This window comes from Penicillium coprophilum (genome assembly GCF_028826855.1).
Source record: "Penicillium coprophilum strain IBT 35676 chromosome Unknown utg000001l_segment0_segment0, whole genome shotgun sequence".
Classification (NCBI taxonomy): Eukaryota; Fungi; Ascomycota; class Eurotiomycetes; order Eurotiales; family Aspergillaceae; genus Penicillium; species Penicillium coprophilum.
In genome coordinates, this window is record NW_026622720.1 from 1,358,401 (window position 1) to 1,378,294 (window position 19,894).

General features: G+C 46.5%; 9 protein-coding genes across 9 annotated transcripts; 8 read left to right on the top strand and 1 right to left on the bottom strand.

The window, feature by feature from the left end:
* Nucleotides 1-820: 820 nt before the first annotated feature.
* On the top strand, nucleotides 821-2,102 carry N7500_000494 (uncharacterized protein; the record flags this gene model as incomplete). Its single annotated transcript, XM_056671640.1, has 6 exons — nucleotides 821-1,003; nucleotides 1,056-1,092; nucleotides 1,142-1,209; nucleotides 1,269-1,642; nucleotides 1,694-1,764; nucleotides 1,816-2,102. 6 exons carry the CDS (start codon nucleotides 821-823, stop codon nucleotides 2,100-2,102), a joined length of 1,020 nt encoding a protein of 339 aa, XP_056537213.1.
* Nucleotides 2,103-2,525: 423 nt separating this feature from the next.
* N7500_000495 (uncharacterized protein) lies at nucleotides 2,526-2,966 on the top strand (the record flags this gene model as incomplete). The annotated part of the gene is made up of 1 exon (XM_056671641.1): nucleotides 2,526-2,966. One exon carries the CDS (start codon nucleotides 2,526-2,528, stop codon nucleotides 2,964-2,966), a length of 441 nt encoding a protein of 146 aa, XP_056537214.1.
* Nucleotides 2,967-3,323: 357 nt separating this feature from the next.
* Nucleotides 3,324-4,385, top strand: N7500_000496 (uncharacterized protein; the record flags this gene model as incomplete). Its single annotated transcript, XM_056671642.1, has 1 exon — nucleotides 3,324-4,385. The coding sequence occupies one exon, from the start codon at nucleotides 3,324-3,326 to the stop codon at nucleotides 4,383-4,385; it is 1,062 nt and encodes a 353-aa protein (XP_056537215.1).
* A 1,309-nt stretch (nucleotides 4,386-5,694) lies between these two features.
* On the top strand, nucleotides 5,695-6,495 carry N7500_000497 (MscL family protein; the record flags this gene model as incomplete). The annotated part of the gene is made up of 4 exons (XM_056671643.1): nucleotides 5,695-5,824; nucleotides 5,917-6,112; nucleotides 6,179-6,323; nucleotides 6,373-6,495. 4 exons carry the CDS (start codon nucleotides 5,695-5,697, stop codon nucleotides 6,493-6,495), a joined length of 594 nt encoding a protein of 197 aa, XP_056537216.1.
* A 255-nt stretch (nucleotides 6,496-6,750) lies between these two features.
* N7500_000498 (putative ABC transporter) lies at nucleotides 6,751-8,987 on the bottom strand (the record flags this gene model as incomplete). The annotated part of the gene is made up of 2 exons (XM_056671644.1): nucleotides 6,751-8,222; nucleotides 8,276-8,987. The coding sequence occupies 2 exons, from the start codon at nucleotides 8,985-8,987 to the stop codon at nucleotides 6,751-6,753; spliced, it is 2,184 nt and encodes a 727-aa protein (XP_056537217.1).
* Nucleotides 8,988-9,613: 626 nt separating this feature from the next.
* On the top strand, nucleotides 9,614-11,510 carry N7500_000499 (CAIB/BAIF family enzyme; the record flags this gene model as incomplete). The annotated part of the gene is made up of 4 exons (XM_056671645.1): nucleotides 9,614-9,995; nucleotides 10,046-10,344; nucleotides 10,401-10,901; nucleotides 10,959-11,510. Coding segments are annotated over 4 exons (1,734 nt in total), but the record flags the coding sequence as incomplete, so codon positions are not given.
* A 1,144-nt stretch (nucleotides 11,511-12,654) lies between these two features.
* N7500_000500 (uncharacterized protein) lies at nucleotides 12,655-13,448 on the top strand (the record flags this gene model as incomplete). The annotated part of the gene is made up of 2 exons (XM_056671646.1): nucleotides 12,655-12,786; nucleotides 12,837-13,448. 2 exons carry the CDS (start codon nucleotides 12,655-12,657, stop codon nucleotides 13,446-13,448), a joined length of 744 nt encoding a protein of 247 aa, XP_056537219.1.
* Nucleotides 13,449-14,109: 661 nt separating this feature from the next.
* On the top strand, nucleotides 14,110-14,682 carry N7500_000501 (uncharacterized protein; the record flags this gene model as incomplete). The annotated part of the gene is made up of 1 exon (XM_056671647.1): nucleotides 14,110-14,682. The coding sequence occupies one exon, from the start codon at nucleotides 14,110-14,112 to the stop codon at nucleotides 14,680-14,682; it is 573 nt and encodes a 190-aa protein (XP_056537220.1).
* Nucleotides 14,683-15,979: 1,297 nt separating this feature from the next.
* N7500_000502 (hybrid sensor histidine kinase/response regulator) lies at nucleotides 15,980-19,874 on the top strand (the record flags this gene model as incomplete). Its single annotated transcript, XM_056671648.1, has 7 exons — nucleotides 15,980-16,026; nucleotides 16,074-17,168; nucleotides 17,219-17,953; nucleotides 18,007-19,053; nucleotides 19,108-19,402; nucleotides 19,483-19,597; nucleotides 19,660-19,874. The coding sequence occupies 7 exons, from the start codon at nucleotides 15,980-15,982 to the stop codon at nucleotides 19,872-19,874; spliced, it is 3,549 nt and encodes a 1,182-aa protein (XP_056537221.1).
* Nucleotides 19,875-19,894: the final 20 nt, after the last annotated feature.

Sequence of the window (19,894 nt, forward strand, 5' to 3'; positions counted from 1 at the left end):
CCTAAGCGATGGTAGCGAGCCGTTCAGCTGAGTCGTATAAGCTTCCAAATATGAAAATAGCGGCTCAGAATAGCGGACAGAATTGTAATAGTCGCTCGCAGGATGTATCATACAGCAGACCCGAGAAAGATACACGATCGGAAACCCTAATTGGCGGGTTGATACCGATTAACCCTGATCTCACAATCGCACCGGGGGAATGGGTCGATGCGCCTGATCTACCAAGTAGCTCATCAATTCTCTCCGAATGATTCTACGGAGGACTCCGTGCATGATTACCGAATCCTCAGCCCCAACAGCCCCGGCTGTCAATTTATAAAGTACCCCCGGGGATATGCAAGGCGATGCATCGAGGGGGCGTATGGACCATAGATATTCCCCTGGGAAATCCATTTCAACTTATACGTCTACACCTTGCTCGTAATGGCAAAATCGGGACTGTTCCTAGAGGCTGGCGCCGATTCGGAAAAATTTCCCGGAAACTTTTGTTAGTGTCAAGGCCCTTGTTGCTTGGAGCAGGTTTTACCTAGCTAGTTGGAGATCACAGATCTTAATCGGCTGACATGTAAGGATGAGATATGTATCAAATCCATAGCTCAACCCCATAGCTACTACTGATGTACTCCGTACAAAAGAGTAGTCATTCATCTAAGGTTAAATGTTAGAGTTGAAAGATGTGAGACCTCATTGCCTTCTTCGGGGTGGTCTTCTCATAATTGCTTCTGTGTATATATTTAGTCTGGGTTTCCTGCCTCACACTTACACCAGTGCCTCCCCTTTTCAAAGAGGCCACTCTCTATACCTTGTTTATACGTGCGATATGGCGGACTCGGTGGCCCAGACCGTTCATGGCTATGATCACGACAACTTGCGCCATGTGGTTATTACTTCGACCTGCTTTGCCTTCATATTGTCTACAACATCAGTCGGGTTCCGGATTATCTCTCGAATGATTAATGGAAGTGGTCTCTTTCTAGATGACTGGCTGATTATCTTTGCGTTGGTGAGAAGCATATCCCGGATGTTTATATATTAAGGCTGAGGATTGGGAAAAGATCTTCGAATATGGTATATCGATAGCAGGAGTTGTGTGTGCGTTGAGAGCATTCATTCAAATTGAACAGCCAGCTAACGAATGTAGTACTCTATAATGGACTTGGAACCCATATTGTCGAGCTCTCCCCTGAACAGATTGTTGTTTACCTGAAGGTACGATATCTCACTCAGTTTGCATTGTATGTATGGACGGTTTACTGATAGATACACAGACACTGTTTACAGGCTCGATCCTCTACACTGGCTGCATTGCGTGCATCAAACTATCCATCCTGATGCTCTATCGCAGACTCTTCCCTGTCAAGACCATGAAGTTCGCCGTCAATCTTGTATCTTTGATTGTAATTCTATGGGCTGCATGTGGTATTCTCGCAGGCTGTTTCACTTGCATCCCAACCGAGAAGCTGTGGCACCCCATGGTTGAAGGTGGTTGTATGGATCTCTCAAGATTCTATTACGGCCTTCAGGTTCCCAACATCGCGACAGACGCAATAATCCTCCTGATGCCCATGCACATTGTATGGAAGCTTCCCATCTCTAAGACACAGAAGCTGTGTCTTTCCGGGATTTTCATCTTGGGATTGCTGTAAGCTTGACCTGCTGTCTCTTTGCTCAGTATTACTCTAACATGATGTAGGACTTTAATATTCGACATCATTCGCTTGGTCGTCCTGATAGAGCTTTCCACTCAAGGCGAGGACATTACATGTGCGCTTCCCGGATGACATCCATGAAAATTATTTACTGACACAAACACAGACAACCAAGTCCCAGCAAGTGTGTGGACGTGCATTGAGCCCGCTGTCGGAATTGTCGCAGCCTGTCTCTCAAATATGCGGCCTTTGTTCAAAGTCATACACGCTAAAGTCTTCTCTGGGCTTTCTAGCAAATCTGCCGCCAACACGAGCAATGCTAGCCACTCACAGATCAAAGAGAAGTGTAGCTGGCGACGACAGATGCCTAGTTCCACTGGTCAAGAGGGCGGTATTCAAAATCCCAATGGTGATTTGGAGCAGTCGCCAACTCATAACTATTCTGCTGTGTAATGTAAGGGTTGGAGGTTTCTTCTGTCATTGTTGCTCTATACCCACCACAAGGAAACCAACATCGCTTTGTTAGCACATTTCAGATTCTTAGCGATAGAAACAGGACACAAAGAAGTTAAACAGTGTCATTGTCTTTTGTCTCAGCGGAGTAATTATCAGCTAACAGTCCAAGTCATTGACTCAACATAATTGAAAGCCTTTGGTGCATTTCTTTCTCTATTGAGGTGCATCCAATGCATAGCTCGGATGGTGGAAGTCATAAATAGCTCCTATCCCGGCATTTATCTAAGTAGACCAATCAAGCAAACCTCATTCAAAAAACCAAGAACAAGGTCCGCACTCTATCATTCTTTCAGATCAATCAGTTCCAAAGCATTAACAAGAAGACCTAGGTAAGTGTCCATTCCGCATCTCTGCTTAACCATGCAGCAAAGAATATCTAACTGCGAGTCAGCCCTCTCGCCATGGCAGAAGAACTTCCAACAGGAGTGCCGCATCTTTGTAGAAGAGGCAGAGACTCTAGCTGACTACGCCAGACAGCACCCTGACGATGATGAACATGAGCACAGCGAGGATATTTGTAGAGGACTTGAAAGTCTATGGTCTCAAATAGCGCGAGTTAAGGACACCGGACTTGATATGGTTGCGGAGACGCCGAGATGTTCTCTTGTCCTCAAGGATCGTGAATATTGGTTTATTCGCGCTCTGGCGGATCAGACAGAGTTTGAAGACGATTGCGATGAAATAGAAGCCCGTTTAGGTGCACTGGTATCGATGGTTGAACGCCACGAGTTAGAGAATCTATGGATTGCTGGAGAGCTCGAGTCAACGGCTTTGTATGTTCAGGAGAAATTTGATGTATAGATAATAATGTGTTAATGGAACTGGTGTTTGAAGCTTCATGACTATTTCTTGAACGGACTTTGACTGTATACCCAGTGTAGCTATACGGTAGTACCTAGTGACCTTATTTCGGGATGTCCTTTTAGTGTTTGAGCTACTATATAGAAGAATCTGGTACTGTTGTGCAAGTCAAGTCTTCATTGTTACATCACTCTATATAATTATTCACTTCCGCCTTTCATAGATTGAATCGGGTAGAGCTCTTCAAGATCACATCAAATTGGCAGTATAATCATGGCTCGTACTTCAGCTGTCAATCCATACCCAAATTGCCTTCTATGCGGAGTGGAGGTTTACTCGATGAGTTGCTACCGAAACATGAATTCGCCTCGTTCGCCGGTTTTTTTCGGGGGAAATCAGCACAAGTACTATAGGATAGTCACCCCGGCTCATGTGGTGGTCTCATCAAAGGAAGTGGAAGAGGCAGAACTCCCAGAGTCCCCCAAAATATGGTCTTGCATGTGCCGAGCCAGTGAGTCTACCAAAGCATCCTACGTCCAAGTTACCCTAACCCGCACAGTAATCAAAAGTTCTAGGACCAAGTTCGCTCTAAGTGGTATCACTTTGATTCAAACGGATTATACTCGTCCTTACATCGTTCCAATAAACCCCAACATGGCGCGAATCGGTGGGAGGAAACATAATCTCCGACATGATGATGTCTTCACTCAATTCTACGCAGCAGCCATCAACAGACAACCAAGTCAGTTCAAAAACGAAAATATCGGATTTGTTGTCCATGCCCACTGCTGGGTCCTTCTCAACCACGTCATACCCACAACTTTAGTTGAAAGGGAGATGGAAAAATTCATTCATGCAGCCCAAGAGTACTGGCATGAGAGCAAGTTGTGGGGAAGTAATGATTCCCGGCTCCGACTTGCGAAATACTGTGACTTGCTGCATCCTTATCCGGGGTCAAATGCTCCGTTCAAGTACGGCTGCGATATATACAAGAATCCTCTCATAGTGCCCGAAATGCACAAAGCAATTGACAGAGCAAGGAAGACCGAGAAGAATCATATCAGACCTCGAGACAATAGTATACCGTTGGATATTGCGATCATAGTTGCCGAATTGATTTGCCCCATTGACTATACACCGGCTGATCTGATGAACACCCGAAATATGCTTGCTGCATTCCAGTGGACATTACCTGATGGGTTTTGGAAGAGGCGGCTGAAAGAGGAAGACATATTGTTTGAGCTAGAACTACTCAGGAAGGCCAACTATCCCATTGACTGGCAGAGTCTACGGCTTGATTTGATGGCGCTTGTTTCTAATCGGCATTGGTATCATTTCAGTGGCTTGGCGAATCGCGTACGAGTACTTGGGTTCATGACTGCCATCGCGTCGAATTTTCTAAATATGCCCCGAGGATAGGAAGAATAGCTATAGAAGGACTTGCTATATAGCATAGCTTGGCATGAAACCAATCGCCATTTTTGTTCAGCGGACTCGGATCTCTTTTTATGAGTAAGATTCAGGTGTGTTTCTCATACTTGTGAACTATGATATTTAATGAAGAACCACACAGCCTTCGCATGCGAATATCGATATTGCCAACTCTTTTCATACTTATAGTTGTAGATTTATAGATGAGGATCTGCACTGATTACTGTTAATGTACTCTGTACTGATCGTAAAGCGGCCATCACCGACTATTGCCAGGTACTGGGTACTTCGATATATTCCGAGCCTAAAATCAGCCATTCTGAGGGCCAAGCAATGCCTTCACGCTTAGAGATGTTTATAACTAGGGCCACCGTTAATTCACTATGCACAAAGTACCACATGCAGTAAGGCGCCGCCAAAATGGCTATGGGCGATTAAGTATGCCATCGAAACATAACTCTCTCATTGGATAATATTGCAGGGCAATATTATAGTCATCCATAGAAATGTCTCTTTTTGTAGAGGTTATGCCTGAATATAACTAAATTCTGCCTTGTTTGAGGAGTAGACTGGTATAAATAAAGATACATGGTTTACGATAATAGAGGGCTTGATAAATAAAGTATTAAATTGTAAGAATTCTATAAGAGTCTTGTAATAATCGAATTGTAAGAATCGAATTGCATTTAATATCAAAATATAAGGATCAAAGATAGGATTTATGAACCTACATATCAGAAGTTATATACGATCATTATCATCATTATTAGTTAGAAGTTATACATAGAAAAGTCGCTTATATAGAGTATACTTTTTCCGCCTTTTTCTACCGTCTTGAAAAGACTAGAAAGGGGAAACCCATTTTGAAGGTATCTAAGAAAAACTGGGAAGCCCACCGAGGAAGCTATTGAAAAGATCACTGAAAGGCACTTAAAAGCCCGGTCAGAAAGATATTAAAAGGCCGCAGAAGCGGCCGTGTACGCTTATACCGTATAAATGAAGAGAGAAATAAAAGAGAAGCTGAAATTGAGATTACTAGATATAGGCTGAGAGAGGAGCGGTGATCGCAGCGGTGAGGCAGTATCCAATGAGAGAGTTAAATCTCGATGGCAGACTTAGTCGCCCGTAGATGGCTAAATTGCATCCCCGCGCCCTAATTCACCTGACCCGAGCGCATGGACGCAGCTCCGATAAAGGCGTCCTTCAGAGGCGTTTCCTCCTTTTTTTTTTCTAAACTCTTGCCTGAACATGCTCTCTTGAGCTTTACCATATTTACCAGTTACAACGTAAACCCAACATGCGTGGCCTTGACGAGAGCGCCGACGTCCTTTTACGCACTGGCCAGAAGGCGCAGGAACAAGTGCGATATGCTTGGGCTGGCTTTATAAATTTTGCCGCGCGAGATAATGTTCTCGAGGTTGCGTTGGGTTTGATGTTAGTGCTCTCTCTTTCTTGCCGACTAATAATAGAAATATTCGAGAAATACCCGGCTAACATCTAAAACCTACTCGAAGTATAGCTAATTCCTTCACTAAAGTCGTTACATCGTTTGTATCAGACCTAGTTTTGCCGATTGTCTCTCTACTGCCGTTTTTGAATCGGAACATGGATGAGAAGTTCGCTGTTCTCTCAAAGGGCCCGAATTATGACCCGCAGTATGGGTACAACACCCTCTATCAAGCAAGAGAAGATGGAGCACTGGTTTTGGCGTATGGGTATGTGGAGCTAAACAAGCTACTCATGTATGCGCCTTTAGCTAGTTCTAACTCAAATTTATGTAGATTATTTATCGAGACAGTCATCAACTTCATGGGTGTCAGCCTTACTCTGTACGCCGTCGGACATCTGTACATGCTTATCACTCATGACAAAATTATCAAGCCTACTGTTCGGTGTCCATACTGTAAGCAGTATATTGGTGTATCGGTAAGGAAATTGATCCAATGTGTGCTTTGTCCCGGCTAATTGTTTAAAGGCGCTTCGTTGTCGCCATTGCTCGACATGGCAAGACGGAAGGGAAGACGAGCCCCGGAGTGATAGAAGTTCTCGCGAGGGACTGGCGGATGCCGGGTCGAGTTTAATAGAGGAAGCTCCATAGAAGGCACTAGATGACGGCCGATCTTTTGTGAGATGTAGAGGCAGTGATATGGAGGTTCTTTCCTTTTGCTGTTTACGAAGTCTGATTGATTATGCACGGGTGGATATTTCAATCCCTTTAGTGTTGAGATGGGCCAAAAGCCATGGAGAACACGGATTAATTCGTCACAGATGAATCGGGAATGTAATTAAATGTACAAGAAAATCTATAATGTAGATGCCAAGAATACTAGATCAAATCTAGATGCCTATACCTTTATATCGACCACCATTCGAATTCAGTCATATCCTGTACCGGCAAAGTATGTTGTTGACGACGCCACGTCCTGCGGGCATGCTTGACAAACTTCGGTGCAGGAGACCAGGCTGCCTCCCAGGTCGTAGGTTGTCTAAGCGTAGTTTTAGATTGGAGGATACCAAAGCGGAAATCAAGGGGATCCTCAGTGCCTGCGGGAGACGGTAATCGCATGTAATAGCGGACGCTGTCGGGAATCTCCTCAGCCACATGGCTCACCATGATCAAGGCTTGGTCTGGTGTAAGACCAGTGAACCGGAATGCCGCCTCAGCTGAGTCACGAGCTTTGGCTTTAACAGGACGGCGTTTAGGTCTCTCGCCAATTTCCAAGAATTGCAAGCACATGTTACGCTGCGTTGCGGACATGCCCGAGAAAGCTTCGTCGAGGATGACAATGTCCGGCCTGGTGACGAGGGCCCGGAGGAAAAGCACAATGCGTTGTTGTGCGGGGGTGAGCTCGCCGAAGAGAATGTCATCCGCATATCCAACAACGTGATCCATTGGGAAGTAGGGCTCGGCATGAGTCGTTATTTGTCTCTTGATAGCCGGGAAACGATCGGTCGATATTATTGGTATCTCGCTCGTGAGGTAATCTGGATCCAGCAGGGGTTTGAAGAATTTCAGAAGTACAGATATATCGTGATCTCGTTCGATATTCAGCTTCGGCTTTGACAGGAATGTCTCAGCGAAAGCGGTCTCAAGCGCTTCACGAATTGATAATTGACGCGGGAAGAATGCATGGATCTCTGGTGATGAATGTCCAATGCGGGACTGTAGCTCGAAAATTGAAATTCCCGGTTTCCCAGGCTCCGGAAGCCTGGATCGTCCAAAGAGCTTGACAGGCTGCCCGTACGCCTGCGGATGGTCGGATGTGATCATTGATAGCAACGTTGTCTTGCCTGAGCCGTTGGGGCCAAGAATCGCCCAACGTTGTCCCCGACGTACTCGCCAGTGCAGCCCATCTTTTACTTCACCGGAAACAGTTTGCTGCCAATTACCGAGTACCTTTTTATTTCCATACTGGACACGGACTCCTTCCATATCAATAACTGGCTCACCGCCCAAGGGCGCTTGGACTTCCGAGCATTTTATTTCGTTCGTATGCGCCACCAAATCTCCAAGGAGTTCGTTGTCCAAGATACCAGCCTTCAAGTCTGCTTTGCACTTATTCAATGTTTCCACTTGCTCTTTAGACAGAGAGTCCGGCTTGGTCTTTTTCACAACGTGGTTCCAGACATTAAGCGTGTCTACTATATCTGGCCTTGGCCCTTGCAGCAGAATCTGGTGGGAATTACCCACAACCATGATATGCGTAATCCAATCCGGGACTTTGTCTTGCGGGCGTAGGGCCAGGATGAGCCGCGGGCTGCGTTTCTCTGCTAACTTATGAAGAAGTGTAGAGATCCTTCTCACTGCCACCGGATCCAATCCCACTGAATATAGGTAAGACAATCAGGTTCATCGAATGGGGACATAAGATACTCACTGAATGGCTCATCAAAAAGCAATAGTTCTGCTTTGCTCAGAATAGCCTTTGCAATTCGCGCTCGGCGGGTTTGACCATTGCTCAGGTTTGCGACTGGCAAGTTGAATAAATTTGTGAGATCAAGACTGTCAGCAGTACGCCGGAGGAAATCGTCATCGTGTAGAGTGCCTTCCTCCTCACCCTCCATCGGATTCAAGGAGGTCTGACCACGCAGGTATTGCAGCAGAGTCCAGTCGGTTTCCTCCCGAAGACTCTCATAGCGAGCACTGAGATATGCGCCACGGATTCCCCCAATGGCCCCCGAGCCCTCGCCACTGAATCCAACATATTGGATCGCATTTTCTACTAGTCGCAATCGTGGATCCTTTTTCGCGATCTCGTCTGTGAGGAGGTATGGGTATGAACGCGCGCTGGGCGGGATACAGATGTATTGGCCGCGGAGGACATGGAGAAGATCGGTTCGTTCAGATGGACCAATTATAGCCCAATGTTCTAGAGGAGATGTCTTGGCCGGGCTGGGAGTTTGAAGAGCGGGTAGAGTGAAGTTCAGGTTCGGGAAGAGAGGTGGATTGGACAAGTCTTCGGGGGTTGGGTAATTCTTGTAAAAGGTTCCATCTTGAATGCGAATGAATGGAATTTCAGATTTGAAACGGGTCGGCCGATAAGATGCAAGCCGCCATACCCTAGGCCGTAATTTGGTTCGGAGTAGCATCGTCACCTGGAAAAGTCGCAAATGTTCGGAGATTGGAGATTCGGGGTAATTTTATAGGTCACGTGACCTGTCGATTCTAGATTCTCATGCAGGGGTGTTCCTGAGCCCCAGTTCTTCTGACCTCATTCCACTTTTGAAGAGACCAAACAGCAATAACCAATACAAGATACTCAGAATGCTATACCACTTCAGCACAATCTCTTCAAGATATGCTCTCACGTGACTGTTCCGATCGATCGATCCGATGCCGGATAGCTCTTTCGGATCTGCATGCGGGGATTGACGGGAGTCAGTTCATTACTTCATATCCGTATATTGTGATAATTGGAGGCTGCAAGTAGTGGATAGGAACACCAACACGAGCATCATATCTTTGTCATTTTTGCCGATCAGTAGATTCCAATAATAGATGTGAGCCGATGGCTAACGGGACGAGTGTGGCCACCCGACGCCTAAATTCTCGGGACCCGATCTAGGGTCGTCATGGATATAATACCCGGCCTTCTCCTACTTCAGGTTTCCCCTCGAATCTTCTACACATTTGCTTGCCATTTGCGGACTCTCACGTGGTATCTCGCGTTGGTCAGGTAAGAACTCACCGCATTATTTCAACCAACGTTCAAGTGCACCTAGAAAGAAGCAACATAACAGTCAGCATGTACTCTCCGGTTCTTGAGACTAGTCGCATCTTCTCTGAGCTATGTGAGCAGTCGGAGCGCTTCGATTTGCCACCCGAGGTCCTCGCGAACAAAGACCGCGTGTCCTTCTCTACAAGTCATAATGAAATCTATTTCCCCATTCCTTTTAAGGAGACCGAGACTCTCGCTGCCCTTAAGGGAATTGAGGGTTCCGTAGCCGCTGCAATTGCGGACCTGCGTTTTGGTGCTGGAGAACCTCGTGGCATTCAAATCAATCTTGAAGCTGCGACTGCCTTCGGGTGTCAAGCTTACATGGCAAAGGTGGATGGTCTGTCGAAATTGGACCCGGGTGTGAAATCGAAGTTAAAGAGTATGTGTTTCCCTGTAGAGCAGGCGCGACAAAAAAATTAACTGGAACAGATACGGATTTGCTGGCTGCCCAATCCAACGGCTACCGACGCATGTCGGCGAATCTTTACAAGACTAAGATTCCCGATGAATACTTCCATATTCATGGATCGCTGGAGGCTACGACAACCCTGAACATGATTGGGCTGGAGGGCCATCGGCCAGACCTGACTGACTATGAAGAAATCATCAAGGTTATTGAGAGCAAAGTACAGCAATACACGGCTGCCGAGCTTGAAGAGATGAACAAGGAGAGACGTCAGGCTGGTGTGACTGCTTACAAACATGAAGACTTTATCCAGACTCCCCATGTAGGTTCTAAAAAGTGCTATATCTGGCCCCAACAAGCAAGCTAATCATTTGACAGGGAAAACTTAACATCCAAGAGCCTGCATGGAAGATCAGCAAATTGCCTGGTGACCTTCCTCCGACTCCTTTCCCAGCTCGACGCAACGGTAGCAAGAGAATCCTCGAGGGCGTCAAGGTACTGGAGATGTGCCGTATCATCGCCGGGCCGACTGTTACTCGTATCTTAGCTGAGTATGGTGCCGATGTTTTGAAGATCACCAGTCCCAGCCTTTCCGATGTTCCTTTCTTCCAAGTCGATGGTAACATGGGCAAGCTTGCAGCAGATCTGGATTTGAAGAGCGAGGCTGGACGCAAGGAGTTTGAGAAGCTCCTGGATGACGTGGATGTCATCGTAGACGGCTACCGTCCCGGAGCCCTAGATAAGCTTGGCTACGGAGCAGAGGCCATGGCCGCATTGGCCAAGAAGCGCGGCAAAGGTATTGTTTATGTGAATGAAAACTGCTTCGGATACGAAGGCGAATGGGCTGGCCGCGCTGGATGGCAGCAGATTGCAGACTGCGTAAGTTATCAGATCCAACATTCATACGACTCTAATCAAGACTGACATCAACTCCAGGTCACTGGAATTGCATGGGCCCAAGGACAGTTCATGGGTCTCTCGACACCGGTTGTACCACCCTTCCCGATCTCCGACTATGGCACTGGCTGCATGGGTGCTATCGCTGCGTTGACTGGTCTCTACCACCGTGCGAAGACCGGTGGCTCGTACCACGGCAAAACCTCGCTGATGCACTACGACCTTCTGCTCTTTGCAATGGGCCAATACCCAGCTGATGTGCAAGAGGAGCTTCGTAAGGTGCAGCCGCCTGAGTTCTTTAAGCTGCGTCACTGCGACAGCGTTGACCGCATCTCGTCGACTGTGCTGAAGGGCATGCAGGAGAGATTCCCGCACTTGTACAAGCCTGCTGGTTCTGAGTCAGAAGGCCGAAAGCCATTGACAGAACTGTGGTCATCCCGCGCATATGGTGCGGATATCGAGATTGTGAAGCCAGTTGCGGCTATTGGTGGAGTGGATAATCAGTTTGTGCGATCTAGTCGTCCGAATGGATTTGATCGAGCATCGTGGGAGGAGTTCAAAGTCGAGGAGACGGATGTGAAGAAATTTTAATCGTCTCGGTCGTATTCGTATGCGCTGTTTATCCTTCAATGCGGGGAATGCACTGTACATAGATTGCAATTGAATACCAGTCTTCAAATTAGCTTGAGGCTAGAATCTCATTTCGGGATTTACTAGGAGCCAATTAAGGGGATTAGGCTCATATGCCGCCTCTGCCCTCAAGGACGTAGGGCCTGGATAATGCTTTTTCTATGGCTGAAAATGATACAAGGGACATTGATTGGAAGATAACACTCGTACTTCTTCTTGATATGCTCTTTTTTTGCAGACATTTTCTCTCCTAGCGGTTTTCTAGGTAGAAAGCGAGTATTTAAATATACAAGTGCCTCTGAAAATGAGATTAATGAGATGAAGTAGGCTCCCCGACGGTATACCAGGGTGTAAAAAGAATAAACCATACAAGTACACTTTCTATGCACAATAGAGATATGAATCATAGCTTCAGTCAAAGATATGAGTGTATCCATTCATGTGGGTACAGGATACCTCTTGCGCCAAAAAAGTCGCCTCCGGAGCTTGACGATGTACCAACTTCCTTGGAAGTTCTCTTCCACCCATTTCCTCGATAACTCTTTAACTAAGAGCAGATTGCGACGTCGAGTTTCAAAATGCCGGTGATAAGGTATATTATCTCGAACGGGAGATGTCGAAACTCCATTGTGTAGGACATAGACAAGGGTGTGACGGCAAAGATAGGAGACGACTGTATTCTCTGAAGACAAATAAATGCTAGGTACGTTTGTACTAGAGAGGCGTCACTTCAGCGCCAAACCATGCTCAGCTACGCCCCTTGCCTCCGCTGATATACAGTTTGCTTTTGAACTCTTAGGTTTGATTGCAATCAAGAATAAGACTAGCCAGTACTGGTATAGGGTGGAAGGTTGTAAAAGTGTAAGTTGATGTAAACTTCAAGGCATCGATTTCTCTTGGCGTAGTGATTCTATAACTCACCGTATTGCCGGACAGCCCTGGAGGTCTTAGTGAGGTCCTACTAGTCTATGATCACCCTAGTCTTTTCACTGACTTGACGTCGTCTGCCCTACAACGGATTTTGGCCTTAATATCGCAAACAAACCTAAAACAAACCTACTAAGAGCACATAGGGTAATACTCGAAGGGAAAATTTACAGCTGAGATGTTTAGGAATCCCCGAGAGGTCGCACCTGACCCCGTATCTTCAACATTCAGTGAAATACTCAACCCTCTACCGGTTATATCGTGGGGACAGCTTGCCATGCATTATTTGGGTGTCCCAATTGGAGCAGGTGTGAGTACTTCAGTTGTTTCGAGGCTTATTCCTGCTGACTATCATGGCAGTATCACATGTTTGTTTTCCGAGAAGAACATTATCAGGCGGCGATTCAGAAGCTGAAAGACTCTGGATTCCCTCAATCCCCTCCTGATCGCCGACCCGCCCCTGAGATTCTGGAATCTCTCCCAAATCCACAGGCTGCCCTTGATGAAATTAATCGGGGCTACGAACGCCTAGACCGCTGTTGTGCGTCGTTCCAGGTTCCACCTCACCTTCCGTTGAGGGGGGACCAAGTCTTCTTAATCCCCAACTCCTTTGCGCATTTACCATTGGAAAACCTCGACAGTTCGTATGAAGTGTATGGAAACTTGTTCTACCCGCTTGAAGAGGCATTGGTTGAGAGCTTTGTCAAAGCAGTCATCGATGCGAGTGATGAGGCTGAATGTTCGTCGTGGCACCTGCTTCTCAACGCTTGGATCGCAATGATGCGAGGCTATCTCGAAGTCAACAATGATATCCTTGACGACTGTGCAGATGAGCGCGCAGTAGAATGGTACAGCACGCACTTTGGTCGGATTCGCGAAGCCGAGCACGGTGCATGGGACCTCCGGGTTTCAAAACGCCTTGGTTCTGGAAGAGAAATGACACATGATATGAGGGGAACCCCTCTTCCCTGATAGTTCTATTACTAGAGGAGGCCTGCGATGATATGTGGAATTCAGATAATTGACTGAAGTGAACAGAGCGTTGGGCAATCCTTAAGCCCGTGATATGTAATTTGCGAATAACAACAACTAACTGCCAAGGTTTCTATCAATAGAAATTAGACCTACGTCCCCAAGCACTGGCCATTTCAACCCCAGAGGCGGCTGGTAAAGCAGTGTGAACCCTATTGGCATACAGCGTATAACTTGTGGGACTTTTCAACAGTATGTACGTATCTATCGTTCACACCTCAGGATAACGCATGCTAATGCACCAATGATCCTCAATCACTTTCATGGCCGAGAGTCTTAATTTTCGCCAATGATATGACTCCTAGTACGTAGCGCATAGGACCACATAATCAGTCAAATGTCGTATAACTCTCGAGCCTCCTTGCAATTTTTGTATAGGCAGGGTTCTCCGCTCAGGACAAAAAGATGCATAAAGATGCGGTCTGATCCATTTTTACTGCTGAAAATAAACCGATAACTTGAGAGATATCAGATCTACGAACCAAGCAGTAGCTTATGGACGAGGTTAGAAAGAATGGTTCTCCTTACTCTTGAGCAACTAATGTCCGTAGCCTCATTTCTCGCGCAAAGACTGGATACGCTACAGATTGATTATGCAATCATGGGTGGTGCTGCTGTTTGCCTCTTGACCCGGAACCCCACTCGGAGGACACAGGATATCGATTTAGTGATCCATGTGGATCAGCGCCAAATTACAGCGAACCAACTGAGTCCCCCGCTTCTCACAACATTTCCATCCGATTTCAGTCCAGTCAACCAGTTTGGGCATATAACTCCGGCGTACAGATTCCACGTGCCGGGGGGCGAAGAGCAATTGGTGCAACTTGAGATATTTGATTATCAAAGCTGGTCACACCGGCCTCAGTATGATCTCCGGACTGCTAGCCGATGTACATTAACTGTCAATGGATACCCAGTCAAGGTATTCAGTCCTGAATGGGTTCTACGTGAGAAGATCTTGTCACAGCATCAGCGGACGGGCATAAAAGCACTGAGCGATTATGGTGACGTGAGCTCTTTGATCATCTTTAGTGCAACTGGCAAGCCGGAACTTGACTTTACATATAATGAAGAGTTGAGAGCTGCATTGGCAGACCTACTGAAAAAGCGACCAGAATTACAACAGGCCCTTAAGCGAAAGATCAAGTGCCCAGGGCTGTTTGACAACTGGTAAGCCCTATTGTTGTTCTTTGTTAGAATCAAGTACTAATCTGAGTTTATAAAGAGAACAGTAGACGGCCACTCATGCGGACTTATGATACCTTACAGGGCCCTTCAGTGGTCTTTTCAGCGATCTTTTTAAATACCTTCGTGCTAGTCTTCCCCCTTTCCAGTCTTATAGGTAGACGGCAGAAACAGCCGAGGAAAGCATAACTTGTGCAAGTGACTTATCTATCGAGGTCATGACCTCTGATTACGACATGTACTTGTTTTAAGTAACTCACTGTTCACCTATCCTATCGCTTCCGCTGGATCAACTGCCTTTGTTGATGTTTGATCGAACTTATTGTTCTTTCTACATTCACAGGGTATACATCTATTGGACTAAGAAGTAAGATAGGAAGTCTTTCAATAAAAGCTAGAAGGAGAACGAGAAAGGACCGGGCCAGGGGAGGGTAGAGAAAAGAGACCTCGGCGTGTATGCCAACCGCGAAACTTTTTACCTACCCACATATCCCATATATATATCACCGCCTTGGAAGTATACCCCTGTATCCAGGCGATGAATCTTCGTGGACCCGTCGACATGGACCAATAGGGAAATTACCTCACATGTTCTGGACACACCTGGGTTTCCGGCGCGTCTCGAGATCTGGCTTTGCCAGTTATACACATTCAAGACACTGGTCCCTAGTAGTATTATCTAGTAGGTTTATCTATTGATGTTTCTATAAATGATGATCTAAAACTCCATGGGTACTATGAATGACGAATGAATGGTCGTATAGCGAGAAGTATTGTGATAGAGTGTTAGTCCCTAGAACTGGGGTCGTGAGCTACGAAATTGATCACGTGTTCCATATTGCGAGTATCACTCTGGACCCGAGGATACTGTGACAACTACTATCAATAGGCTAGGGAGTATAAAAAGGGGGTAGCCAAAGTACAATACACCCACATCACAAGAGACCGTTTTATTTGAAAAAGCAGAAATCAAAAAATCAAAAAATCCGCCACTAATTTCCTCGCTGTGCAGATATATAAGGTAGCAAAGGCGAGCCTCAAAAGTTATATGAGTCTAGAACCATCTATAAGCCTGGTACGTCTGTCAACTGTTTCAAAACTTGCCGAGGCACTAACCCCACAGTGTCAGGGTTCAAAACAGGTTTGAACCTGTTTTTTTTTTCTTCCGGGACCCCATTGCTTAGTTTTCTTTTATTTTCCTATTTTGACAGATTTGTATAGATATACATATATATCTTTGGATATATGTGAAAGTGACCAGCTGTATATGAGCTGGCCCATCTACTATGGGTCAGCCGAGTGATGAACAAGAAAGAATCCGCGAATTATCAAAGTTGGCCTGCCTCCGCCCCCAATGACGATCGGTTACTAATCCGATAGATACTATTGTACCTTCGATCAACCTACGTCGGAGCTCCAGGAACCATCTTTTCCTCGTCTTTCAAATGATACCACCTTAACGGCACTGACCCAACTGGGCGTCTATCGCTTCGGATGCAACCGGTCCTTCGTTTCAATTATCGATGGAAAAAGCCAGCACGTCATCGCAGAGGCCACCGCTTCAATCTCTCTTCGAAACCAAGATTTTCATCGCCCAGATGATGGCATATATCTGGGTGTCAGCACACTTGACTTGGAATGGGGAGTGTGTCCCCATGCCATTCGGCTTTTCACCGGACAGGACCCTTCCCAAATACAAGACACGGAGAACATAACGGCCAACCAAACACGCAACATCATTCGCGATTTCACCAAGGAGGATTTCTATAAAGATCGCCCGTATGTGCTCAACTGGCCTTTCTTTCGATTTTACGCCGAGGTGCCATTGTACAGCCCTTCCGGGTTCGTGCTAGGGTCATATTGTGTGGTGGACAACAAACCACGAACGGTATTTGGAGACGAAGATGTGGCTGCTCTCCGGGAAATTGCCGACTCGATTTCAAATCACCTTGAAAATTCACGGATCGTTCAGTACCATCGTCGTTCGGAGAACTTGGTTCAAGGGTTGACAAACTTCGTCAAAAGTCATTCGAAATTCGACCCCACTGGCTCCTCCACTCAAGGTCAGATCGAAGCGTCTGCAAAGAAACTGAATTGTGAAGATTTGGGGCTAATACCCAGCGCACACGATGTGGGGGGAACTCTCGATTCTTTGCCCACAAAAAAAGATGGTGTCTATTTATCCCTTCATGAGAGCTCCTTCACAAGTCTTAACGGAAAGGAAGTCTCGATTTTCTCCAAAAACATACCTCCTACCTCGAATTATACACTACCATCATCGATTTCTCGAACCTCGGACCGAATGGAACCGCTTCCCTCTTCCGTGGAAGGAGCCCAGGAATCATTAGTGCCGGAAAATGTTCCTATCGCTGAACGCATAGCCGGAATCTTCGCCCGTGCCAGTCTCCTACTGAGAGAATCTCTCGATCTGGATGGCGTGGTCTTTCTTGATGCCCACCGAAATGACCCACAATTGTTGGTTACTCTTTCTTTGTACAATTGGCTTTCTTCTAACTACCCTTTAGTGAAACTTCTGGAGGAGGTGATGATTGGGACGCCTTGGCGAACCTGGACACAAGTGTCCCGATTGCTTCAGGCTCTAGCCCTTGGAGCCTTCCTGATGCGAATTCGCCTAAATATGCAGAAAAATACTGTTGCCTTTTGGGTCAGGCTATAAGCTGCAGGCCAGATAAGAGCAATCCTGACGCAAAATGCCAGGTTAAGGTGACCGAAGAGCTTCTTCATACCTTAATTACACACTTTCCAGATGGCCACATCTTCAACACAGACGGAAATTGTGATCCGGTCAGCCCCGTGGACTCTAAAAATGGCACATCGCAGAATTGCGCTCCTGATTTTGAATTCATTCGCCAGATTTCTCATCGCCTTGCTTATCAGCTCCCCGAAGCCAAGTGTGTGCTTTTCTACCCTCTGTGGGATTGGAACAAATCACGATGGCTTGCAGGTACTCTGGTCTGGGTAAATCGAAGCCACCGTCCTCTGGGCACAGAAGACCTATACTACTTCAAAGCCTTCGGGGATTCCATGATCTCTGAAGTATCCCGGATACACTGGACTGCTAGTGAGAACTCAAAATTCGACTTTGTAACTTCCATCAGTCATGAGCTTCGTTCCCCACTACACGGGATTCTCGCCAGCGCAGAACTGCTTCATGACATTCCACTTCATACTGCGCACCGTGATATGGTTAACATGATCTCAACATCAGGTCTGACTTTGCTGGACACAATAGATCACCTGTAAGTTTTATACCCCGCCCACTCAGCGAAATAGTTTCACTGACAAACAGCAGATTGGATTATTGTAAAATCAACAACTTGGCAAGCACGCAAACTCCCAGCGTGACCAAGACCGAAGATTCTTCAACAACCCTTGTTTCCGACTTTAATCTCGATTCTTTGGTTGAAGAAGTCGCTGTGATACTCCATACCGGCCGAAAGGTACCCGGGCCTGCCTCCTCTTTTACGAGTGAAACAGCTACAGCCACTCTATCCTCTCAACCCGTCTCTCGTATTACTCAAAATGAAGATGAAATGTCAGTGATAGTAAACATCGAGCAGTCCAGCTCCTGGAACATCCGATCAATCGCTGGTGCCTGGAGGAGAATAGTCATGAATATCCTTGGCAACGCAATGAAATGGACGCAGACCGGTCTCGTCGAGATATCATTGTCACAACCCGCAGCTCAAACTGAAGCAGAACCTTGCCTTGTTCATCTCCGAGTTACAGACACTGGCCGAGGAATTACGCAAGATTTCCTCAAAAACTCGGCATTCTGTCCATTCGCTCAGGAAGACCCTCTATCAGATGGCGTTGGACTTGGACTCAGTGTCGTACATAAGCTAGTAACTTACCTAGGTGGTCATATGAAAATCAAGAGCGAACGCGGTGTTGGTACCCAGGTCGATGTTTACATCCCCGCACATCGACCGAAAGGCCATACACCCCCCACGTTATTCGACGATGCTTCATCGCTAGGAAGCCAAAGCCACGACGATGCTCTTACGGCATGCCTCGTTGGGTTCAACGGCTGTCCTGACTTGACGGAGACTCCAACCGGTATCTTGAGCTCGAATGCGAAACGAATGCTTTCTATTCAAAACACTCTGGCAAATGTTCTTAAGGCACAGCTGGGATTCCATATTGCACTGGCAGAGTCACTCGAGAAGGGACAGGGTGACATTGCGGTCATTGAGGAGGCAAATTTGAATGCTATGTGGAATGACCAACCGCCCTCCGCCATAGCCAACCATTCTTTCAAATTCTTCATCGTTTTGGGCAGCACAATATCATCGCTAGGCAACTCTCTTCCTGCGAACGCCGTCTTGATGTCGCAGCCGTACGTCCAGTATTCACTTTCTTTTGCTAATACTTGAACTGATTTTCGGTGTAGTTATGGACCTCAGAAGATCCGTGAAACTGCCGAGAGAATCATGGATCTGCATAAGTTACAGGCACAAATTGGCATTTCTGATGCTCCAGTTGCCGTTCCACCAACAAGCCATGAAATCCCTTCTTCGATACCTACCCCTCAGACCCTCCCGGAAATATCAGGATATTTTTCACAACCACCTCCAATTGAACTGGCCTGTCCGAGTCCCCTTGTCGTTGGCTCGCCGATTCCATCGAATGGTGAAATGAACGAGATGCATGTTCTCATCGTAGATGACAATGACATCAATCTCAAAGTAAGTCAACCCATGACAAACTTGGTTACGCAAAAGCTGCCCTCACTTCTCTTGTTATCAGACTTACAATCATGCAACAGATTCTGGCTACCTTCATACGCAAACTTGGCTGTAGTTACGACACAGCTACTAATGGACTGATTGCATTGAAACAGGTCGAGACTTCAAGTCGAAGATATGACTTGATATTGATGGGTTAGTTTGCAGGCTGAAATTCCTCATCCAAACACTACTAACTGCGTGTTTTTCATTTCTAGATTTATCAATGCCTGTAATGGACGGGCTGGTTTCAACCAGTAAGATCAGACAACACGAAAAAGACCATGGTCTTCAGCCCTCCCGCATCATGGCCGTTACAGGCGTCGCTTCAGATACCATGCAACAGGCGGCGATGACCGCAGGCGTCGACGACTATCTAGTCAAACCCCTCTCTCTCCGTAAGCTGAAGAAGCTCATGGAACCCTTATCATAATCAATTGCTATCTCGTGGAT